The sequence below is a fragment of the Cuculus canorus genome, chromosome 28 (genome assembly GCF_017976375.1).
Source record: "Cuculus canorus isolate bCucCan1 chromosome 28, bCucCan1.pri, whole genome shotgun sequence".
NCBI lineage: Eukaryota > Metazoa > Chordata > Aves > Cuculiformes > Cuculidae > Cuculus > Cuculus canorus.
In genome coordinates this window covers 255,442-276,120 of record NC_071428.1, presented here as the reverse complement: position 1 = coordinate 276,120, position 20,679 = coordinate 255,442, and the positions used below count along the sequence as shown (strand labels likewise).

The 20,679-nt window shown below is 60.0% G+C and overlaps 2 protein-coding genes and 1 non-coding gene across 3 annotated transcripts in view; all 3 read right to left on the bottom strand.

Annotated features, from left to right (window-relative positions):
- Positions 1-5,930, bottom strand: part of INTS3 (integrator complex subunit 3) — a 50,085-nt gene extending 44,155 nt beyond the window's left edge. The window contains exons 1-2 of the mRNA XM_054050753.1: positions 5,537-5,930; positions 891-974 (exon numbers count right to left, since the gene is read on the bottom strand). Of these exons, the coding sequence (XP_053906728.1) occupies positions 891-974; positions 5,537-5,629 (177 nt within the window). The 5' untranslated portion in view covers positions 5,630-5,930. The remainder of the gene's footprint in view (positions 1-890; positions 975-5,536) is intronic.
- A 2,055-nt stretch (positions 5,931-7,985) lies between these two features.
- On the bottom strand, positions 7,986-19,418 carry NPR1 (natriuretic peptide receptor 1). Its single transcript, XM_054051144.1, has 21 exons — positions 18,591-19,418; positions 16,417-16,616; positions 15,743-15,856; positions 15,013-15,148; positions 14,758-14,849; positions 14,542-14,677; positions 14,382-14,466; positions 14,143-14,263; positions 13,615-13,689; positions 13,462-13,539; positions 13,244-13,348; positions 12,706-12,777; positions 12,456-12,615; positions 12,214-12,369; positions 11,710-11,878; positions 11,481-11,627; positions 10,622-10,814; positions 10,319-10,493; positions 9,960-10,058; positions 9,154-9,245; positions 7,986-8,266 (listed from the first exon to the last, which is right to left on the bottom strand). The coding sequence occupies exons 1-21, from the start codon at positions 19,273-19,275 to the stop codon at positions 8,204-8,206; spliced, it is 3,153 nt and encodes a 1,050-aa protein (XP_053907119.1). The 5' UTR covers positions 19,276-19,418; the 3' UTR covers positions 7,986-8,203.
- Positions 19,419-20,467: 1,049 nt separating this feature from the next.
- TRNAM-CAU (transfer RNA methionine (anticodon CAU)) lies at positions 20,468-20,539 on the bottom strand. The gene has a single exon. It is a non-coding gene; the product is annotated as a tRNA-Met (tRNA).
- Between the last annotated feature and the right edge of the window lie 140 nt (positions 20,540-20,679).

The following is a 20,679-nucleotide window of genomic DNA, read 5'->3' as shown; positions in this document are numbered from 1 at the left end:
AGTTGATCTGAATAACATGGGGGTAAAAAAATACAGAATGAAGGTAAACACTACCAATGCCTGCGTGCAGACAGCTCATACGCCGCAAAGAGCTGCACTCAGCCAGATTTCAGCAAGAATTGTTTGGGTTTGAAGGGACCTCAAAGCCCATCCAGTCCCACCCCCTGCCATGGGCAGGGACACCTCCCACTGCATCAGATTGCTCCAAGCCCCATCCTACCTGGCCTTGAACACCTCCAGGGATGAGGCAGCCACTGCTGCTCTGGGCAACATGGGCCAGGGCCTCTCCACCCCCATCATGGAGAATTTCTTCCTAATGTCTAATCTAAATCTTCCCCCTTTCAATTTAAAGCCATTCCCGCTTGTCCTATCACTCCATAGCCTTGTAAAAAGTCCCTCCCCAGCTTTCTTGTAGCTCCCTTCAGGTATTGGAAGCTGCTCTAAGGTCTGCCTGCAGCCTTCTCTTCTCCAACGTGAACAACCTCAACTCTCCCAGCCTGTCCTCATACAGGAGGTTCTTCCCCCATCATCTCCTTGGCCTCCCCTGGACTCGCTCCAACAGCTCCAGGTCCTTCCTATGCTGAGGACTCCAGAACTGGACACAGGTCTCATGAGAACAGAGTAAAGGAGGAGAAATTGTACTGCATGTCAGCTTCCAAATAGGTGACCAGACCAGGATTAAAGCTGCCCTGTTGTTTTAGCTGTAACTAAGCTGGGAGAGTGAGAGAGAGCACAGCAGGCTCCGTTCCCCACCTCTTCATATCTGCCTGTTCTTTGTGCCTCACTAATAGCCCACATGCCCGCATCCTCAGAGACCTCTGTGGGTGCAACACACTATGAATTACTGCATCCAGTCAGGATTTCTCATCTCTGAAGGAGATGACACTTACATGAGCATTGAGAGCATCGTTAGCTTCCCTCTCTGACAGCCCGTTGGTTAGCGAAGTCACGATGGCCACGCATCTTTCCAGCCTCTGAAAGAGAGAAAAGCCAAACATGACCAACTTGGAAGAACAAGGGCACTCAAGCACATCGAGATACAGCAGAGGCTGCTCTGACCCCCACCCGAACACCTGAACAGCCAAAAACGCAGCTGGAGATGCAACAGCCATTTCTGGCTTGTGTCAAGGTTCCAAGTCTCCTGCCAGCTGGAGAAGCTACTGCTTCATCAACATTCATTTATTCGTAGGTTTGGATTGTAAACACTTTGCTGGTGCTGCTCAAAGAGCCAAAAAGTAACTGTGTGGTTATCCAGAGATTCTACAGCTGATGTCACTTTGACAGAAGGCCAAGGCGCAGCCGTGCAAAAGCTGGATTTGAGGCAGGGCTGTCAATCCTCATCCTGAGAGCCGAGCTGGGAAGCCAGAGCCTGACATCCAGCAGCTCCCCAACACCAGACCCACCGCTCCCATCCATGTGGGAAGGCTGGGCTGTGGGGCAGCAGTCTGGAAACCTGTTCTCATCACTTCGCATCTGAGCGACTTCTGGCTGAGAACAAACAGCAGGAGCAGATGTTTGAATGTGAGCACCCCAAGGGATGAAGTGACAGAAGAGCCACGAAGTCAGGACTGGAAGTTACAAGAGCGCAGGCATGAAAAGACTGGAAAAGCAAATGGCAAAGGCTTCCACTCGAGAGAAATCAGAGTTGCCTCCTCTTCAGCAGCCACATGCGGAAATGGTTTCTCCATCTGAGCACTAGTGTTTGCTGCTGGCAGCCTCATGCAGGGAAAGCATGAGCAGAGCAGCCACATCCTCTCCCCACCGCATGCTGGGATCATGGGGATGGTGACAGAACAGCCACGTGGGCTCACCCTGTGCTCTCGCAGCAGTGATGATGCCCAAGAGCCTGCAAATAAGAGAAGTTGTGGAGAAGTTGTGTCCAGAGCAGTGGTGGCTGCCCCATTCCTGGAGGTGTTCAAGGCCAGGTTGGATGGTGCTCGGAGCCATTGATCCAGTGGGAGGTGTCCCTGCCCATGTCAGGGGGTGGAACTGGATGGGCTTTAAGGTCCATTCCAACATAAACTGTCCCATGAAATAGGCAGAGAGCCAGGTTCTCGGCTGGCGGCATAACAGCAGCTCAGCCGCAGGGCTCCTCTAATGCTGGGGTCTCACTCTCACACTACAGCTTGCGTGGAGAGATGTTGCTCTAAATTAATCTCCTACAAACCCAGCTCTGTTTATGATGTGGCACCAGCAAAGAAAGCCAGGCATCACTTCCACACCAAAGCAGTGATCATTTCAGCCACGAGGGCCACCAGCACCCAACAAAACAAGGTTCTCCCTTCCTGGAGCCTTCAGTTAATCGAACAACAACCTGTTGGCACCAAGGAAAAGCAACAAATGCAGCCAAAGACAGGCAATAAGCAGGGTACAAGGAGGTTATTTCTGCGCAGTCACTTCTCGATTAAAATGGGTTTCACTTCTTGATTAAAATGCAGACCCATCACAGCGATTGCAGAGCTGATTAGCAACTCCTTTGCATATCAAAGGGGCTGGAGCAAAAAAGCTATTGAGAAAGAGGTCAACAGTTCTCCACTTGGAGGCATTATGAAAGAAGATGTACTGGTCAGTAAAGCAGAGATAATGCCTTTGTGAAACAGGCTTTGTTGCAGGCTTTATGAGAGATGGCTTTATGAGAGCGCAATGGGGCAAAACCCATGAAAATCTCCAATCTAAAGCAGATGAATTATTTGAAAGGGAGGACAAGATCCAGCAGCTGAAAAAACTGAGTTAGGAAAGGCCCAAGGAGAAATAAGACAACTTGTTGGCAGATAAAGCGCTAATGAGCCACCAGAAGAGCTTTGTGAGGAAGCACAGTGTCAAATAATGTCTTTGATCCAAGAGCTGCTGATGGTCTTGTTCGATCAGGTCTTGGTATTCACTTCTTGGGATAAATGGGAAGCGCAGGAACTCAGTCCTGCCGGGAACGAGGCTATCTGAACACGGTGTTTCTACCTGGGAGCAGGTTTAATGGTTCACGGTCCTGCCAAAAGCTCTGCTGCCTCTCCCAAAACCCAATTAAGACAACTTCTTTGTCTTAATATTGGGTAGGAGATGTGCTTTTACAAGCTCTGGTTATTTTGATCACCTCTTTCTCCCCAAAACAGATGTGTTCAACCTATATTTTAACTTGGGCTGGTGGCCCGGATATCAACAGCCACCGTGCACTGTGGGTACCAGAACTGGCTTTATTTTTTAACCATAACAGCGGCATAAGTAAGCTTATACAAATCAAAAGGAACTGACCCAGATGTGGTGACAAAGACGTGCTGGAGGTTCATGGAACGGTTTGGGTTGGAAGGGACCTCAAAGCCCATCCAGTCCCACCCCTGCCATGGGCAGGGACACCTCCCACTGCATCAGGGGCTCCAAGACCCATCCAACCTGGCCTTGAACTCCTCCAGGGATGGGGCAGCCACCACTGCTCTGGGCAACCTGGGCCAGGGTCTCCCCATGCTCACAGCAGAACATTTCTCCCCGAGATCTCATCTCAATCTCCCCTCTTGCAGCACAAAACCGTTCCCCTTGTCCTATCTCCGCACTCCCTGACCAAGAGCCCCTCCCCAGGTCCCCTACAGCTGCTCTCAGCACTGGAAGCTGCTTTAAAGTTTCCTCTGAGCCTTCTCTTCTCCAGGATGAAGAACCCCAACTCTCCCAGCCTGTCCACGTATGGGAGGTGCTCCAACCCTTGGATCATCTCCGTGGCTTGCTCTATGCTCGCTCCAACAGCTCCATGTCCTTCCTGTGCTGAGGACTCCAGAACTAGACGCAGGGCTCCAGGTGGGTCTTATGGAGCAGCGCAGAGGGGCAGAATCCCCTCCTCTCTTGCTGGTCCAATGCTCTGGATGCAGCCCAGGACACAGTTGGGCTTTCTGACCTGCCAGCATGCTTTGCCAGCTCACGTTGAGCTTCTCGTCCATATTCCCTGTTCTGTATCCACAATTGCCCCTGTCCTCTCCGCTGATCTACCTGTGCTGGCTCTGCTACTCATCGCCGTCCAGCTCAATCCTTCTGCTGGCTCTGGATGTGGGGCTGAGCCCTGTAGCCCTGCGTCACTCAGGCACTCCAACACGAGTTGACAGCACTGGGTTAAGGGTTGGACTTGATCCTAAAGATCTCTCCCAACTTAAACAATCGTACAGTTGTGTTGCCACCAGCAGCTCCCACCACTCCTAGAGGAAGAGACTGGAGGTTTTTCTCTGAACATGGCAGCCTGTTTACTAGGAAGACTCAACATGCAAGGATCACGCACAGCTTTTCCTGTGTATGCTTCGCTTCCTGTTTGTTGGAGTCTTTACTGCAAGGAACACGAAACTCGTGACAGTAAATCCATCAGCACTGAGGAGAATAATTAATACTCCAACCTGTTTCCCCCAGTTGACTGGGATTTCGGTCAAAAGTGCTGCTTTCCAGTGGTTTAAGAGGGACGGGTTTGCTGGTTAAGTAGGGCTTCTCCCTGGAAAGACTTCTCCTTCTGTATCTATGTTTGCCTGGTTGAGTTGCCATCACCAAACCTGACCTCCACCACACTCGCTGACTTGTGGCAGCTCCCTCCCAGACCCTGTGCTCTCAGGGAAGGACCCAAGTGAGGGAAAGACCCAGGTGAGGGTGACCAGGACCCTAGGAGACCCATTTTAGTAGCCTGGAGCCAATTTTCAAGCCCAAACGAAGCTCCCGGCCATGCCAGGCTCACACAGCTGCACGGGACCGAAGCTGGGAACGTTCTGTCCAGACCTGGCCAGGACCCAAAACACACACGGGAACCGACAAGTGCTTTGAAGGAATATAAATACATTCTAGATGGCAAAGGACAGTTTCCAGACCTTGAGACCTAGTTATTCCAGTCACCACCCTGGATTTCTTCTGCAATTGAAATTTAATGTGTTATTTTTCCCTATCTGCACCATTCCATGAGCTCCAAATACATTTGTTTCCATCACACAATAAATAACCAGTCTCTCCCCCAAGTCTGGCAGTTCTTGACAGCCAGGTGTAAACCAGAGTTACAGAAGGGTCTGTGCAGTGCATCCACCTCATCCATGTCCCTGCGCTACCAGCTTTTCCATGGCTTCTCCACACCAGGAACAGATCCCAGCCATCCTGGAGAGATCCCAAACCTTCCCTACCTGTAAAGGATTCAGTTTTCTTTTCCCAGGGCAGAAAGAAAAGCCCAAAGGGAAGCAGAACGGCGGTGTGTAATGTGGAGCCTGGTGACACAGGTCAAGAAGCTTCCCAGATGTTGGAAAGATGGGTCGTAGTGGTGCTCAGCAGCTTCATGATCCCACTCCACAACCTGCAGCCACCCTGCCCCAGCACAGCCGGGGTGAGGAGGTGGTTTCTGCTTGGATGGAGGCCCATCCCTGCACAGGGACAGGCAAGGGGCGCTGCGTGTGTCCCCCTGCCTGCACCTCACATGGGGCTGAGCCCCTAATCCTCCCCTGGAGCCCCTGCGTGTGTCCCCCTGCCTGCACCTCACATGGGGCTGAGCCCCTAATCCTCCCCTGGAGCCCCCCTGCCCCCAGCCCCAAGCACCTACCTCCTCCAACTCATCCTTGGCATCCAGAAGAGTGGAGACCAGCAACTTCCCTCCTCCTCCTGCTGTTCCCCCCTTCCCCTTCTGCATCTCCATGGCTGGAGGGGGGGAGGGGGGAGAACAGCCCCTATCCTAGGGGCTTGGCCTGAGAGGAGCCCCCCCTTTTTGCTTGGCAATCCCCCCTCCTTGTGGGAAGATGGGGAGGGGGGTGCTTATGGGAAATACCTCTCCTCAGGGGCACCCACTCCTGTGATTGGAAAGGGGGGGAACAGGAGCACCCTCGTCTGCTCTGCGGGGGCTTCACCCTGTGGTGGGAAGGAGGTACAAGGGGGAAGGGGGCTGCTCTTTAACTGGGGTGGGGGCTGCGACCTCAGACTGTGCTGGCGGGGGTTAGAGAAGGAGGATGTGGAGGGGTCCTGGGTGGTGTAGACAAGGGTCCTGACGGGGTAGAGGAGGGGAGGCTAGGGAGGGGGTTATGGAGGGGTCTTGGGGGGCTTAGGGAAGGAGTCCTGGGGGGGTATGGAGGGGTCCTGGGGTGCTAGGGAGGGTCTTGGGGGGCTAGGGAGAGGTCCTGAGGGAGTGGGGAGGGGTCTTCAGGGGGTGGGGAGGGATCCTGGGGGGGTGTGGGGAAGTGGGTCCCCAGGAGAGGTCCTTGGGAGGGGGGCCCCAAGAGAGGCCTGTGCGAGGGGCGGCCCCACGGCAGGGGGTGCGGGGGTGACCGGGGGGGGGGGGGCGGTGGGGGGGTGACAGATCCCCCGGGGCGAGGTGGGCTCCGCCGGGGCTGGGGGGGGCTCTGGCGGGGGTCCGGGTGCCGGGGGGGAGGGGAGCGGCGGCTCCGCACCCCCCGCCCAGCACCGCCGACCGGAAGTCACTGGGAGAGGGACGGCAGGGCTGGGGGGGGGAAGAGGAAGCGCAGGGCGGCCGGAAGTGCCCGCCCCGCTCCGCGGCTGCGGCCAATGGGAACGCGGATGCGGCTCGGAGTGACGGGGCGGGGGGCGGGGCCCGAGCCAGGCTTCTCGGCCAATGGAGAGGAGGGGCGGGGACTGAGCAGACGGAGCAGCCAATAGGGAGGAGGGGGCGGAGCCCGTGCGGGCTGGAGCCCCGCCCCCCGCTGCTGGGGGCGCAGCGTGCGACCTCCGGGGTGAACCGGGTGGGTCGGGACCCTCGGGATGAACCGGGATCCCCGGGATGAACCGAGGCCCCCGGCATAAACCAGGATGTACCGGGACCCCCGGGATGAACAGGGATGAATTGGGACCCTCGGAATAAACTGGGACCCCCGGGATGAACCGGGATGTACCGGGACCCCTGGCACGTGCACGGCCGAGACCCCTTGAATCCAACCGAGACCCCCGGACCCTCCTGGAGCCCCCGGAATACACAGGGACCCCCGAGGACCTTAGGGTCACCCCGACCCTCCGGCACCCCCTAGAATGTGCGCCCCTGGGACCCCCCGTTCTCCTCCCCGAGCCTTGCACAGGCTGCACCAACCCTTGCAAAGCCCCCTGTCCCCCTCCCCAGCCCTGCACAGCCCCCCCCAAACCCCCTGTCCCCTCCCCAGCCCTGCACAGCCCCCCCCCAAGCCCCCTGTCCCCCTCCCCAGCCCTGCACAGCCCTCCCCAAGCCCCCTGTTCCCCCCCACCCTTGCACAGCCCCCCCAAGCCCCCTGTCCCCCTCCCCACCCTTGCACAGCCCCCCCCAAGCCCCCTGTCCCCCCCAGCCTTGCACAGCCCTCCCCAAGCCCCCTGTCCCCCCCAGCCTTGCACAGCCCCCCCCAAGCCCCCTGTCTCCCCCAGCCTTGCACAGCCCCCCCCAAGCCCCCTGTCCCCCCCAGCCTTGCACAGCCCTCCCCAAGCCCCCTGTCCCCCCCAGCCTTGCACAGCCCCCCCCAAGCCCCCTGTCTCCCCCAGCCTTGCACAGCCCCCCCCAAGCCCCGTGTCCTCCTCCCCAGCCTTGCACAGCCCCCCCCCAAGCCCCCTGTCTCCCCCAGCCTTGCACAGCCCCCCCCAAGCCCCCTGTCTCCCCCAGCCTTGCACAGCCCCCCCCAAGCCCCGTGTCCTCCTCCCCAGCCTTGCACAGCCCCCCCCAAGCCCCCTGTCCCCCCCAGCCTTGCACAGCCCCCCCCCAAGCCCCCTGTCCCCCTCCCAGCCTTGCACAGCCCCCCCCAAGCCCCCTGTCCCCCTCCCAGCCCTGCACAGCCCCCCTCCCCGGCTCCTCTGCCCCTCCAAAGGCCACATTCCGGGGTGCCGCCCTCTTGCAGAGCCCCCCCCCCGAGCCCCCCATTCCCACAAGGGTCTCGGGCGATGTGGGGGGGTGTGGGGACCCCGATTGTGGGGTGTATTCTGGAGCCCCCACTGAGTCCCACGATGAGTGCATACACACAGCTTTATTATAAAAATTAGAGCTCTGTGATCCCCGCCCATGGTCCGGGGGTGTCCGTGTGTGTGTCCCCCCCCCTCCGCCTCGGTCTCACCCCTCCGCGGGGCTGCTTAGGTTTGGGGTGTCCCCATCTCCCCCCCTCGGAGCAGTCAGGGTTCTGTTTGGGGAGCGTGGGGCAGTTTGGGGGTGCATCCACCCCCCCGGCTGCTGGCAGGGCCCCCTGTCCCAAACTGGGGGGGTCCTTTGGTGGGGAACAGCTCCAGGGGTCCTGGGTGGTGCTGAAGGGGGGGCTCAGCCCCGGGTGCTGCCCCCGCGCTCCCCCAGCAGCCAGTACGTCCGCACCTTGCCCTTTCCCTGGAGAGAGGGGGGGGAAAGGGGATGTGGGGGGGCATTGGCCTAAGGGGGGGCGGTGTGGGGGTTCATTGTCCCAGGAGGCAGGGTTTGGGGTGTAGGGGGTGCTCCTTGCCCCAGGGTTTGGGGTGCAGGGGAGGCTCATTGCCCCAGGGTTTGGGGTACATGGGGGGCATTGCCCAGGGTTTGGGGTGCAGGGGGTGCTCCTTGACCCAGGGTTTGGGGTACATGGGGGGCATTGCCCAGGGGTTGGGGTGCAGGGGGCGCTCATTGCCCCAGGGTTTGGGGTACATGGGGGGCATTGCCCAGGGTTTGGGGTGCAGGGGGTGCTCCTTGACCCAGGGTTTGGGGTACATGGGGGGCATTGCCCAGGGGTTGGGGTGCAGGGGGCGCTCATTGCCCCAGGGTTTGGGGTACATGGGGGGCATTGCCCAGGGTTTGGGGTGCAGGGGGTGCTCCTTGACCCAGGGTTTGGGGTACATGGGGGGCATTGCCCAGGGGTTGGGGTGCAGGGGGCGCTCATTGCCCCAGGGTTTGGGGTACATGGGGGGCATTGCCCAGGGGTTGGGGTGCAGGGTTTGGGGTGCAGGGGGCACTCCTTGCCCCAGGGTTTGGGGTACGTGGGGGGCATTGCACAGGGTTTGGGGTGCAGGGTTTGGGGTGCACGGGGTGCTCCTTGCCCCAGGGGTTGGGGTACAGGGGGGCCCATTGCCCCAGGGGTTGGGGCGCAGGGGGTGCCCAGGGGTCAGGGTGCAATATTTTGGGGTGCAGGGGTGGCTCAGCCCCCCAGCGCAGCTGTGGGATGGGGATGCAGAGGGGGAGGGTCAAGCTGGGGGGACCCCAGTGTGGCTGCAATGGGGGGGTAAGTGCTCTTGGGCGTCAGGGCCCACCTTCATCTCCACGTCACCCCGCAGCTCCAGCTCGAAGCAGCCAAACTCCTCCAGCACGTCCTTGGTCACTGCTGAGATGTGGATCTTCAGGGCTGGTGAGAGGCGGTCCCGTCAGCACCCCAACCCCATCGGCAGCACCCATGGGTGCCCACCACCATCACTGGCAGCACCCGTGGGTTCCCAGTCTGGTCCCAGTTCCATCAGCACTCATGGGTGCCCACCACCATCACTGGCAGCACCCGTGGGTTCCCAGTCTGGTCCCAGTTCCATCAGCACCCATGGGTGCCCACCACCATCACTGGCAGCACCCGTGGGTTCTCAGTCTGGTCCCAGTTACATCAGCACCCGTGGGTGCCCACCACCAGCCCCAGCAGCACCCGTGGGTTCTCAGTCTGGTCCCAGTTCCATCAGCACTCATGGGTGCCCACCACCAGCCCCAGCAGCACCCATGGGTGCCCACCACCAGCCCCAGCAGCACCCATGGGTGCCCACCACCATCCCTGGCAGCACCCATGGGTTCCCAGTCTGGTCCCAGTTCCATCAGCACCCATGGGTGCCCACCACCATCACTGGCAGCGCCCATGGGTTCTCAGTCTGGTCCCAGTTCCATCAGCACCCATGGGTGCCCACCACCAGCCCCATCAGCACCCATGGGTGCCCACCACCATCACTGGCAGCACCCGTGGGTTCTCAGTCTGGTCCCAGTTCCATCAGCACCCATGGGTGCCCACCACCAGCCCTATCAGCACCCATGGGTGCCCACCACCAGCCCCAGCAGCACCCGTGGGTGCCCGCCCGCCCCTCACCTTCCCCATTGGACTCCATGCGCGAGGCCGTGTTCACCGTGTCCCCAAAGAGGCAGTACCGCGGCATCTTGAGCCCCACGACGCCGGCGCAGACGGGTCCTGTGAGCACCCAGTGAGACCCCAGCCCAGGGCTCCCACCTCCGGTGACCCCACTGTCCTTTGGGGTGCCAGGGTCCCCTCCCCTGTCCCTGGGGGTGCTATGTCCCCATCCCCACTGACCCATGGGATGCCACATCCTCACCACTCACGAACCCATGTGGGTGCCACGTCCCTGTCCCCATCCCTGCTGATCCATGGGATGCCGGGTCCCCATCCCTGTCCCCTGTGGATGTCGTGTCTCCACCCCTGTCCCCGCTGACCCGTGTGGATGCCGATGCGCAGCTTGAGCTGCTGCTGCGGTCGGTGGCGGATGCGGAAGGACCGGACAGCATCCAACAGCGCCAAGGCCATGCGGGCAACCTCACGGGCGTGCAGCTTCCCGTTGCGCACCGGCAGCCCCGACACCACCATGTAGGCATCTCCAATCGTCTCCACCTGGGTTGGGGACCAGGGATACCACCGGGGACCCACTGTGGGTTCAATGCCAGCTTTGGGGTGTCCAACATGACCCATGGTTGCGTGCATGTTGACATATGTTCGTGCCCGTTGATGCGTGTCCTCACCTTGTAGACGTCGAAGTTATCGATGATGGCATCAAAGCAGGTGTAGAGGTCATTGAGCAGTGTCACCACCTGCATGGGGGTGCTCTCAGCCGACAGCGCCGTGAAGCCCACGATGTCACTGAAGTAGATGGTGACACTGTCGAAGGCCTCCGCCTGCACTGTCTCACCCCGCTTCAGCTGCTCTGCCACCGAGCTGCGGGTGCAGGAGGTGGGTCAGGAGGGGCCATGGCCCCCCAACCCCTCCTGGGGTGTGGTGTCCCCAGCGTCCAGCCATGCCAGGGGTCTTTGGGTTCTCCAGCCCTTTGAGGACCCCCAGCCCTGGGCCATGATAGGGGCTGGGGTTGTCCCTGGTCCCTCCAAGGACCCCCCATCCCTAAGCCATGCTGGGGTTCTAGAGTCAACGCTGGCCCCTTTAGGTACCCGAACCTCCAAAGAGCCATGACATGGGGTTCTTGTGGTGTACAGACCTCCTGAAAACGCCCAGCCCGAAGCCACATGGGGGTCCTTGGTGTCTCCATCCCCTCCAAGCACCCACAGCCCCGAGCAATATGGGGGTCCTTGGTGTCCCCAGTGCCTCCAAGCACCCACAGCCCCAAGAAATACAGGGTTCTTGGGATCCCCAGGGAGCCCCCAGCTCCTCCACCCCACTCTAGCGCCAAGCTATGTGAGGTTCTTTGGGATCCTCAGCCCTTCCAAGCATCCACAACCCTAAGAAACACGGGGATCCTTGGTGTCCCAAGCACCCTCAACCATGCAGGGCATCCATGAGGGACCCCAGCCCGGGGCAGGCAGGAGATGCTGGTGGGGTGCCCAGCAGTGGAGGGGTTGCACAGAGGACCAGGGCCCTGCTGGTGCTCACTGTGGCAGGATCTGGTAGAGGAGAGCCTCCGCCTTGCGTTTCTCCTCCAGGTAGGCTTGGGTTCGCTCCTCCACCAGCTCCTCCAGGTTGTTGGCGTACTGCTCCATGCGTGACAGCAGGTTGTCCAAGATGTTGCTGCTGCTCTCCCTGTAGACGTGGGGTGAGCTTTCACCTGGGAACCCCTTTCAGGGTCACCCATCACCCATGGGGCAGGGGCAAATGGAGGTACCTGTTGAACCTGCGGAGCTGGACCTTGATCTGGTTGAAGTCGGGGCGCTCCAGGACATCTTCAGCCCAGCAGTGCTGCATCAGCTGGCCCAGCTCCTCCATGTGGCAACCCACGTTGGCCGATGGGCGGAAGCTGGGGCTCTCCCCGCTTTTCACCCGCTCAATGATCTCTGCAGGGCCAAACACCCATCAGCAGGTCCAAGCAGCCATCAGCAAGGTCAACAACACACCAGCGAAGCCAACAATCCATCACCTGGCCCGCTAACCCATTGGCAGTCTAAGCACCGATCAGCTGGACCAACTGCTCATCACAAGAGGTCCAAGCACCCATCAGCAGGTCCAAGCACCCATCAGCAGGTCTAAGCACCCATCAGCAGGGCCAAGCACCCATCAGCAGGGCCAAGTATCTATTAACATGGCCAAGCACCCATCACAGCAGGTCCATGATCCTGATGGACTGATCCAACCACCCATCAACGAGTCTCTGGACTATCCCCACGCTCACCCTTAGGACTCAGGTCCAGCCCCTCCACGTAGAAGACGCCGTTGCGCAGCGCGATCTCTTGCAGGATGATGCCGAAGCTGTAAACATCGCCCTTCTGTGTGCCACGGGCTGGTGGCGACTCCATCCGCAGCAGCTCAGGCGCCGTCCAGAGCTTCTCTATGGCACCAGGGATGGAGCTGAGGCCGGGCAGGAACCCCAGGCTGCTCCCAGAGTTGGGGGTTGAGGACGGGCAGGGAGCTCACTGGCGAAGAGCGCGTGGGAGTCCTCACTGTCAGGGGCCATGCGGAAGCTCTCCAGCCCATAGTCCGTGATCTTCAGCACGAAGCGGCTGTCCACCACGCAGTTGGAGGACTTGAGGTTCCCATGGGACATGATTACTCCGTTGTGCAGGAACTGCATCCCCTGGCAGAGTGGATGGAGAATGGTTGGACTTTGTTGTCCTCTCCATCCATGGGACCTCCATGAGATCTGGGTGCATGGTGGGATCATTACCTTAACGATGTCATAGGTGAGGGAATAGCGGAACATCCAGTCCAGCGTGATGCTCTCATTCTCCAAGATATCCTGGGGACATGAGGGTCATGTTGTTGTCCTGCCACCATGGATGGGGGACGGAATCCATCTACCCACTCTGGTCACCTCCCTCCCACCCTGGGCACCGGCAGAGCAGCTCTGGGCAGCCCCAGTGCTGCGTGATGGGCACCATGCAGCCCTGATGTTGGGCGATGGTCACGTTGCAGCACAAATGCTGGGCGGTGGGCACTATGCAGCTCCAACGCTGGGTGATGGGCACCATGCAGCTCCAATGATGGGTGATGGGCACCGTGCAGCTCCAACGCTGGGTGATGGGCACCATGCAGCTCCAATGATGGGTGATGGGCACCATATAGCTCCAACGCTGGGTGATGGGCACCGTGCAGCACCAATGATGGGTGATGGGCACCATATAGCTCCAATGATGGGTGATGGGCACCATGCAGCTCCAATGATGGGTGATGGGCACTGGAGGGAGTAAGGACCCCACTGGTACCTGGAGGCTCCCGCGTGGGCAGTACTCAGTCAGGATGCAGATGTTCGGGGAGTCGGTGCAGGCGCCGATGAAACGGGTCAGATGCTCATTTTGGACATCCCGCATCTACAGTAGAGCAGAGTGAGGGACCAGGCTCACCCCATGTCCCAGCCCACCCAGGAGACACTAGGCTGGTCACTCCCGTGCCACCATGTGGCACCGGGTTGGGGTCCACCTACGTGCTTCAACTCGAACAAGACCTTGCGTGTCAGCTCAATGCGCTTGCAGTTGAAGTGCTTCACGGCCACGAGGTTGCCCTGGGGAGACATGGGGGGGGCATTGGGTGCCCAGTGGGGTGGTGGGCGCCCATCCCAACTGCTGTGTCCCCATACCTTGTAATACGCTGTCTTGGCGTAGACCTGGAACTGCCCCTCCGCTGTCATCAGCGAGCCATAGTTGGAGCCCCTCTGAAGAAAGGGACATAGGATGAGCTGGTCCTTGGTCCCCATTGCTGGGGCAGGGATGGGGATGAGGAGATGGGATGGGGATAACTTGAGTTGGTGGGATGGGCTGAGTTGATGGGATAGGATGCGATGGGATGCGATGGGATGGGGATGGGTTGAGTTGGAGGAATGAGATGGGATGGGGTGGGGATGGGTTGAGTTTTGGTGGGATGGGCTGAGTTGGTGGGATGGAATGGCATGGGATGGGATGGGGATGGGTTGAGTTGATGGGATGGGATGAGTTGGTAGAATGGGATGGGATGGGATGAGTTGGTAGAATGGGATGGGATGGGATGGGATGGGATGGGATGGGATGGGATGGCATGGCATGGCATGGCATGGGATGGCATGGGATGGGAATGGGTTGAGTTGATGGGATGGGATGAGTTGGTAGAATGGGATGGGATGAGTACTCACCAAAGAGAGGGTGAGCTTGCTGCCAGTGCTCCGGAGGTGTTTCTCCAAGCTGCTCATCTGCACGTCCTCCCAGCGGACACGCCACAGCTGGGCTGCCAGCTCCTTCTCCAGCTGCAGCTTCCTACACCAGGAGGACAGGATGAGACCCCCTCCATAAGTCATTTCTCCCTCCCCAGGCCCACCAGCTCCAGGACAGCAGCACAGCCTTGGGGTCACCCCCCTGACCCCAACACCCCTACCTGTAGATGAAGAAGGAGGTGATGGTGATGGCCAGGAGGATCAGGCTGACCACGAGGGACAGGACCTCCAGGGTGGACAAATTGGCTGCACAGTGAGAGGAAGGTGGTGAGGGTCTGGTGGGTGTCTCATGTCCTGTGTCCCCCACCCAACACCACTCACCTTTGCGACACAGGGGGTTGCTGTTATCGAAGCCACAGAGGGGGACATCAGAGGGGACCACATTGCCCGGCCAGTGGATCTCACGCCCCGGCACCATCTGGATCTTCTTGGTGGTGCCGTTGTAGTTGGCGACGATCTTGAGGAGGGGGCAAGAAATGGGTGGGAGAAGGCCCCCAGCCACCCCATAGGACCAGTTGCCCCCTTTCTGGGCCTCACCTGGAAGTCCCCCTGCTCGGGGTCCATGTCCCACAGGGAGTAGTCACTCTCCCGGTCCCCGTTCTCATCAATCTTCAGGAAGCCAGTGACACCTGGAGATGGAGAGTGAGAGGCTTGGAGGGGACCGCAGGGACCAAGCCCATGGGTAGGGGCTCTGATCCCAAAGCACCACCCCGGGAGAGGGGCAGGTGGACACCTGCCAGGTGGCACCCAGCCGGGATGGGGTGGGATGGGGTGGGATGGGGTGGGCCTCACCATAGAAAGTGCGGTTCCACATCTGGCGGGTGATGGCCGAGGCGTTGGTGATGGAGCCACCCTGCTCTAGCGTCTCGTTGACAGCCTGGGCGTAGAGCAACACCCCATCGTGGAAGGCGGCTGCGATGAAGTTCATCTGGGGACATGGAGGTGGCTCAGGGACAGAGTGCAGCTGGAGGTCCCTGTCCCCTCCTTCCCAGCAGTCACAGGTCATCCCGCAGCTCCTCATCCTCAGCAGCTTTGGCTCCATCCTGCATCCCTGGCTCCAGACTGTGCCTTCTTGTGCATTTGTCCCCACGTCCCCATCTCTATCCCATGTCCCCCAGCAGCTCCAGCTCCATACCATGTCCCCACCTCCATCCCATGTCCCCCAGCAGCTCCAGCTCCATACCATGTCCCCACCTCCATCCTGTGTCTCCCAGCAGCTCCAGCTCCATCCCATGTCCCCACCTCCATCCCATGTCCCCCAGCAGCTCCAGCTCCATACCATGTCCCCACCTCCATCCTGTGTCCCCCAGCAGCTCCACTCTATGTCCTGTTGTCCTCAACTCCATCCCATGTGTCCCCACAACTCCAGCTCCACCCTATGTCTCCCAGCAGCCCCATCTCCACCCCATATCCCCTTGTCCCCATTTCCATCACATGTCCCTTTATTCCAAGCTCCACCCCAGCAGCTCCAGCTCCTCCGTATCTCCTCAGCACTGTTCCCTCCAGCGTTCCCATGTCCTACCAAGCTGTCCTTCATGGAGAAATTGAAGTGGGTGAGTGCCTCCTCCTTCAGCCGTTCCAGGAAGGGGCGGTACTCAGGGTTTTCGGGCTCCTTGTAGGTGATGATGGTGACAGCCTAGGGTGGGCACAGCAGATGTTGGCAGGGCTGGCTGGATCCCGCAGGAGATGGGGACCCTGTCTGGTCTCAGGACTAGAGGTCCCAGCCTGGTTCCACTGTCTGTCCACCTTTCTGTAAAGCTCATTCATAATCTCTGCTCCAGCACATACACATGGTGGGCGCCCATACACACGTAGGTGGGTGCCCATGCCCACACACACATGGTGGGCGCCCATACACATGTGTGTAGGTGCCCATGTCCATGCACACATGTGTGTAGGTGCCCATGCACGCGCACACATGGATGGATGCCCATGCGCATGAACACGCATGTATGGTGGGCACCCATACTCATGTACGTGGGTGCCATGAACACACGGGTGGTGCCCATGCACGTGTGTCTGATGGTGCCCGTGCACGTCTGCACACACGTGGGCGCTGACACCCACGCATGTGTGCATGTACACGTGGATGGACGCCCATGCACATGCCGTGGGCACCCATGCACACGTGGATGGGCGCCTGTGTCCACAGACGTACCTGTGTGGTGCTGTCCCTGCAGAGCCCCCCAAGCTCACCTCAAAGGCTTTCCGGGCGCTGGCGTCGTGGCGGTCGCCCCTCTTCCAGGGCCGCTGGGGCTCGGGGAAGCGGCTGCCCTGCAGGCTGGCCCCGAAGATGTCGATGTAGAAGAAGGCGTAGTCGCCGCGCGTCAAACCCTCCTGCCCCGCCTGCAGCATCAGCTCCCGCAGTGTCTCTGGGGCGCAGCACACATAGACGACTGCGCGGGGCGAGACGGCTCATGGCACCTCAGGACCCCCTGGCCTCGGGGGACCCCAAGACCCCCTGGCCCAGGAGACCCCAAGTCCCGCAGGACTCAGCAGAACCCAAGACCCTCTGGCCCTAGGGACAACAAGAACCCTTGACCAGGGGACCCCAAGACTCCCTGGCCCCGGAGACTCCAAGATCCCCCTGCCCAGGAGATCCCAACACCCCTGACCTCAGCAGACCCCAAGATCCTCTGGCCCAGGGGACCCCAAGACCTCCTGGCCCAGGTGGCTCCAAGAACCCCTGGCCCTGGGGATCCCATGACCCCAACCCAGCATCCCAGAAGGTCCCTGGTCATCGTGGGCTGGAGAACAGGCTGTGTGGTGGGTTGTGGTGTCAAGCAGATGGCAGGTGGTCAAAGTGGGGAGCGGGGGGTCCCACTGCCACCCTCAATCCCTGCCTGTCCCTGCCCTTCACTGCAGGCGCCAGGCCAAGGTTTCCTGTTTTCCGCTTTCGTTTCCTCTTCCCTACAGCCACGCTCGCTGGCAGACATCAATTCTCCACGGCATAGTGACCCAGAGGGTGCTGCCCGTCCCACCACCCCAGACCCTTTGGTGTGGGGCTATGGCGCTTCTGAGTCCCCAGGGTGCCTCTCGGCAGGAAGGTACAGCCATGCCACCCACAGGGACCATGGGACAAAATAGCACCCATGGAGGCTGAGGATCACAATGGGGTTGGATGGATGCACCCATCCCAACCAGCACCCACCCAACCAGCACCCGCTCCAATCAGCACCCACCCCAACCAGCACCTCCATCAATCAGCACCCACCCAACCAGCACCCACTCCAACCAGCACCACCCCAATCAGCACCCACTCCAACCAGCACTTGCCTCAACCAGCACCCACCCAACCAGCATCCATCCCAACCAGCACCCACTCCAACCAGCACTTGCCTCAAACAGCACCACCCCAACCAGCACCCATCCCAACTAGCACCCACCTCAACCAGCAACGACCCAACCAGCACCTACCTAACCAGCATCCATCCCAATCACCATCCACCCCACCTCTACCAGAACCCACCCCAACCAGCACTCACCCAACCAGCACCCACCCAGATAGCACCCACCTCAACCAGCAACGACCCAACCAGCACCCATCTCAACAAGCACCCACCCAGACAGCACCCACCCCAACCAGCACCCACCCAACCAGCACCACCTCAACCAGCTGCCACAAACCACTGTGCACAACTGAGCCCACCCATGGAGAGCCATGCACAGAAAGCTTGAGCCATGCACACCCGTGTGGAGCCACGCACATCCTTGCACACCCATGTGGAGCCGTGAACACCCATGTTCCCTTGGGCAGAGTTGTGTAGAGCCATGCACACTCATGCGGAGCTGCATACACGGTGCTCAGCCACGCACACCCTTGCACACCCGTACAGAGCTGCGCACACCCATATAGAGCTGCACACCCCCCCGTGTACTGCCGTGCTTGTGCCACAGAGAGCTGTGCACACCCATGTTCCTTTGGGCAGAGTTGTGTAGAGCCGTGCACACCCGAATAGAGCTGTGCACACCCATGTTCCTTTGGGCAGAGTTGTGTAGAGCCGTGCACACTCATGCGGAGCTGCACACACGGTGCTCAGCCACGCACACCCTTGCACACCCATGTGGAGCTGTGCACACCCATGTTCCCTTGGGCAGAGCCATGTAGAGCTGTGCACACCCATATAGAGCTGCACACACCCATGTACTGCCGTGCTTGTGCCACAGAGAGCCGTGCACACCCATGTTCCCTCAGGCAGGGCTGTGCACACCTGGGCAGAGCTGCTCACCCCTGTGCACACGCATGTCCTGCCGTGAGCGTGCCATGGAGCGCTATGCACACCCTTGCACACTCACGTGGAGCTCTGCACCCACGGACACCCCCTGCCGCCCTGTCCTCTGTCCCTGTGCCGTGACCCCTCTCCACTCACTGCGTCCCTTGTGCTTGATCTCCTGGATGATGAAGGAGAAGTTGCCACCATCACGGAAGACGATGTCCTGGACGGTGAGGTTGCGCAGGGTGGGTAGCTGGACGTAGAGCCCCTCGGCAGCGAAGAAGTACGGCCGGTCATCCACCTTCTCGTCCCAGTAAACCAGTAAAGCCCGTCGGGTCCAGTTAAACCGCTGGTGGAGCCGCACGCCCAGTTCCCCCAGTTTGCGGTGACTGGGTCCGGCGCGCGTGGTCAATCCGAATTGCTCCCGCTTGTCGTCGAAGCCGTGGGCTTCGGCACCCGCCGTGACTAGCGGAAGGCGCCAGTGGCTAGTGAAGCGGGCGACCGGAGCTGCCGTGTAGACACAACCGGGTCCCAAGAAAGCAGCTGGGTGGTGGGCGAGCTGGAGGTCAACAGCAGCCAATGGCGCTGCCATCTCGGAGCAAACCCCGTGGCGATCCTCGCTGCTCCCGAAAACCCAACGGAGGGTGAAGCCGGTTAATAAATCGGGACGAGCGTTGACAGCGGCGGCAGCCAAGCGAACTGCTGGTCCCACTCGTGGCCAAGCCCACGGGTAGGTGAGGTTACGTTCGGGTAACACCACCGCTAAAGTCAATGCAGTTGTCGCTGTCGTCGTTGCCACAGCCGTCACCGCGCCGCAGAGGACGGCCAGCACCGCCAGCATTGCCCACCGAGAGTGGCTTTTCCACCCCGTGGTGAGCTCTTCCTCCTTCTTCTTCTTCTTCCACCCCTCCGGTGACACAAAGGGCCGTTATCATCCACACCGAGCTTAACTCCTTCCTTCCCATCCCCTCCATGGCATCCACTAAGGACTGGGACGGAGGATGGGGCCTCCCGGTGGTTGGTGTGGAGATGCCCAGCTGTGGGATGGTGGTGGGTGGCCTTGATACCCATGTTCTACCACCTCCCCACCCCGTGACGATGTCACTCATGGGGTGCTGAGACCTAACAAACTCATCAGCACCCAATAGCCCTGATTTCCATCCCCATGAAGCCACCCTGGGCTTTGGGCAGCCCAGGAAAGGTCCGTGGGGGGGACTTGAGAACCTCTTACCCATCCAGGTCATGCAGCACTAGGGAGATTATCCCAGACGGATGCTTCTCCGGGAGTTGTGTGGCTTCCAGGGACACCCACAGTGCTCAGGGGACACATATGGAGCTGGGAACATGCACAGTGCTTGGTGACATGCGTGGCTCCTGGGACACGCGTGGCTTCTGGGACACGGTCCATGCCCAGGGACACGTAGAGCACTTGTGAACACGCGTGGGTCCAGGGGCACGTGGTTCTGGGGACACGCACTGTGCTCCCGTCCTGGGAAACACATGGGACGCACACTGCGCTCGGTGGCACACGTGGGTACAAAGACATGCAGAGCACCTGGTGACACATGTGGTTTGGTGGACGTGTGTGGCTCTGGGGACACACGTGGTGCTCCCACTCTGGGACATGAATGGCCATCTGGGAACATGGGCCGTCACCAGGGACACGCACAGTGCTTGGGGACAGGTGTGAGCTGGGGGACCCGGGATGCTCACAGTGCTTGGGGACACAGATGGGCTGGGGGACACACATGATTTTGGGGACACGTGTGGATTTGGGGACCCGGGATGCTCACAGTGCTTGGGGACATGGGAAGTTCACAGCCCTGTGGGGGACGTGTGTCCTCAGCCGTCCCAGGATGCTTAACACTCACGGTGTCCCGCGGTGCTGGACGAGGCTGAAAAAGGTCAATCCCGCCACAGAGGAGCTTTAGGGAGTGGGAAAACCTAATGTAATTAATGAAGGCGCAAACTAACTAAGAACTAGTGCGGCGAGTGGGGAGAAAATTAAAAAAAAAAGGGAAAAAATGTTATCTTAGCAGAGGATGGTTTCGATCCATCGACCTCTGGGTTATGGGCCCAGCACGCTTCCGCTGCGCCACTCTGCTGTCCGGAGAAGGAGCTTGTATCTAAACTATATATACGTGATCTAAGCGTGCTCAGTGAGCGCCCCACCTGTTCCATTCATGAACGCCGCACGCCCCCCAGCGGCCGCCCGCCGCCCTGCACCGCCATTGGCCCCGCCCCG

Excerpts from the sequence above, each read along its gene's own strand:
- NPR1 (XM_054051144.1), bottom strand. The coding sequence starts at position 19,275 with ATGCTGGCGGTGCTGGCCGTCCTCTGCGGCGCGGTGACGGCTGTGGCA. Across the intron at positions 13,540-13,614 it reads CCAAGACAGCGTATTACAAG|GGCAACCTCGTGGCCGTGAA; the intron begins GTATGGGGACAC and ends ATGTCTCCCCAG. Across the intron at positions 10,059-10,318 it reads GCGCATCGGCATCCACACGG|GACCCGTCTGCGCCGGCGTC; the intron begins GTCAGCGGGGAC and ends GGGTGCTCACAG.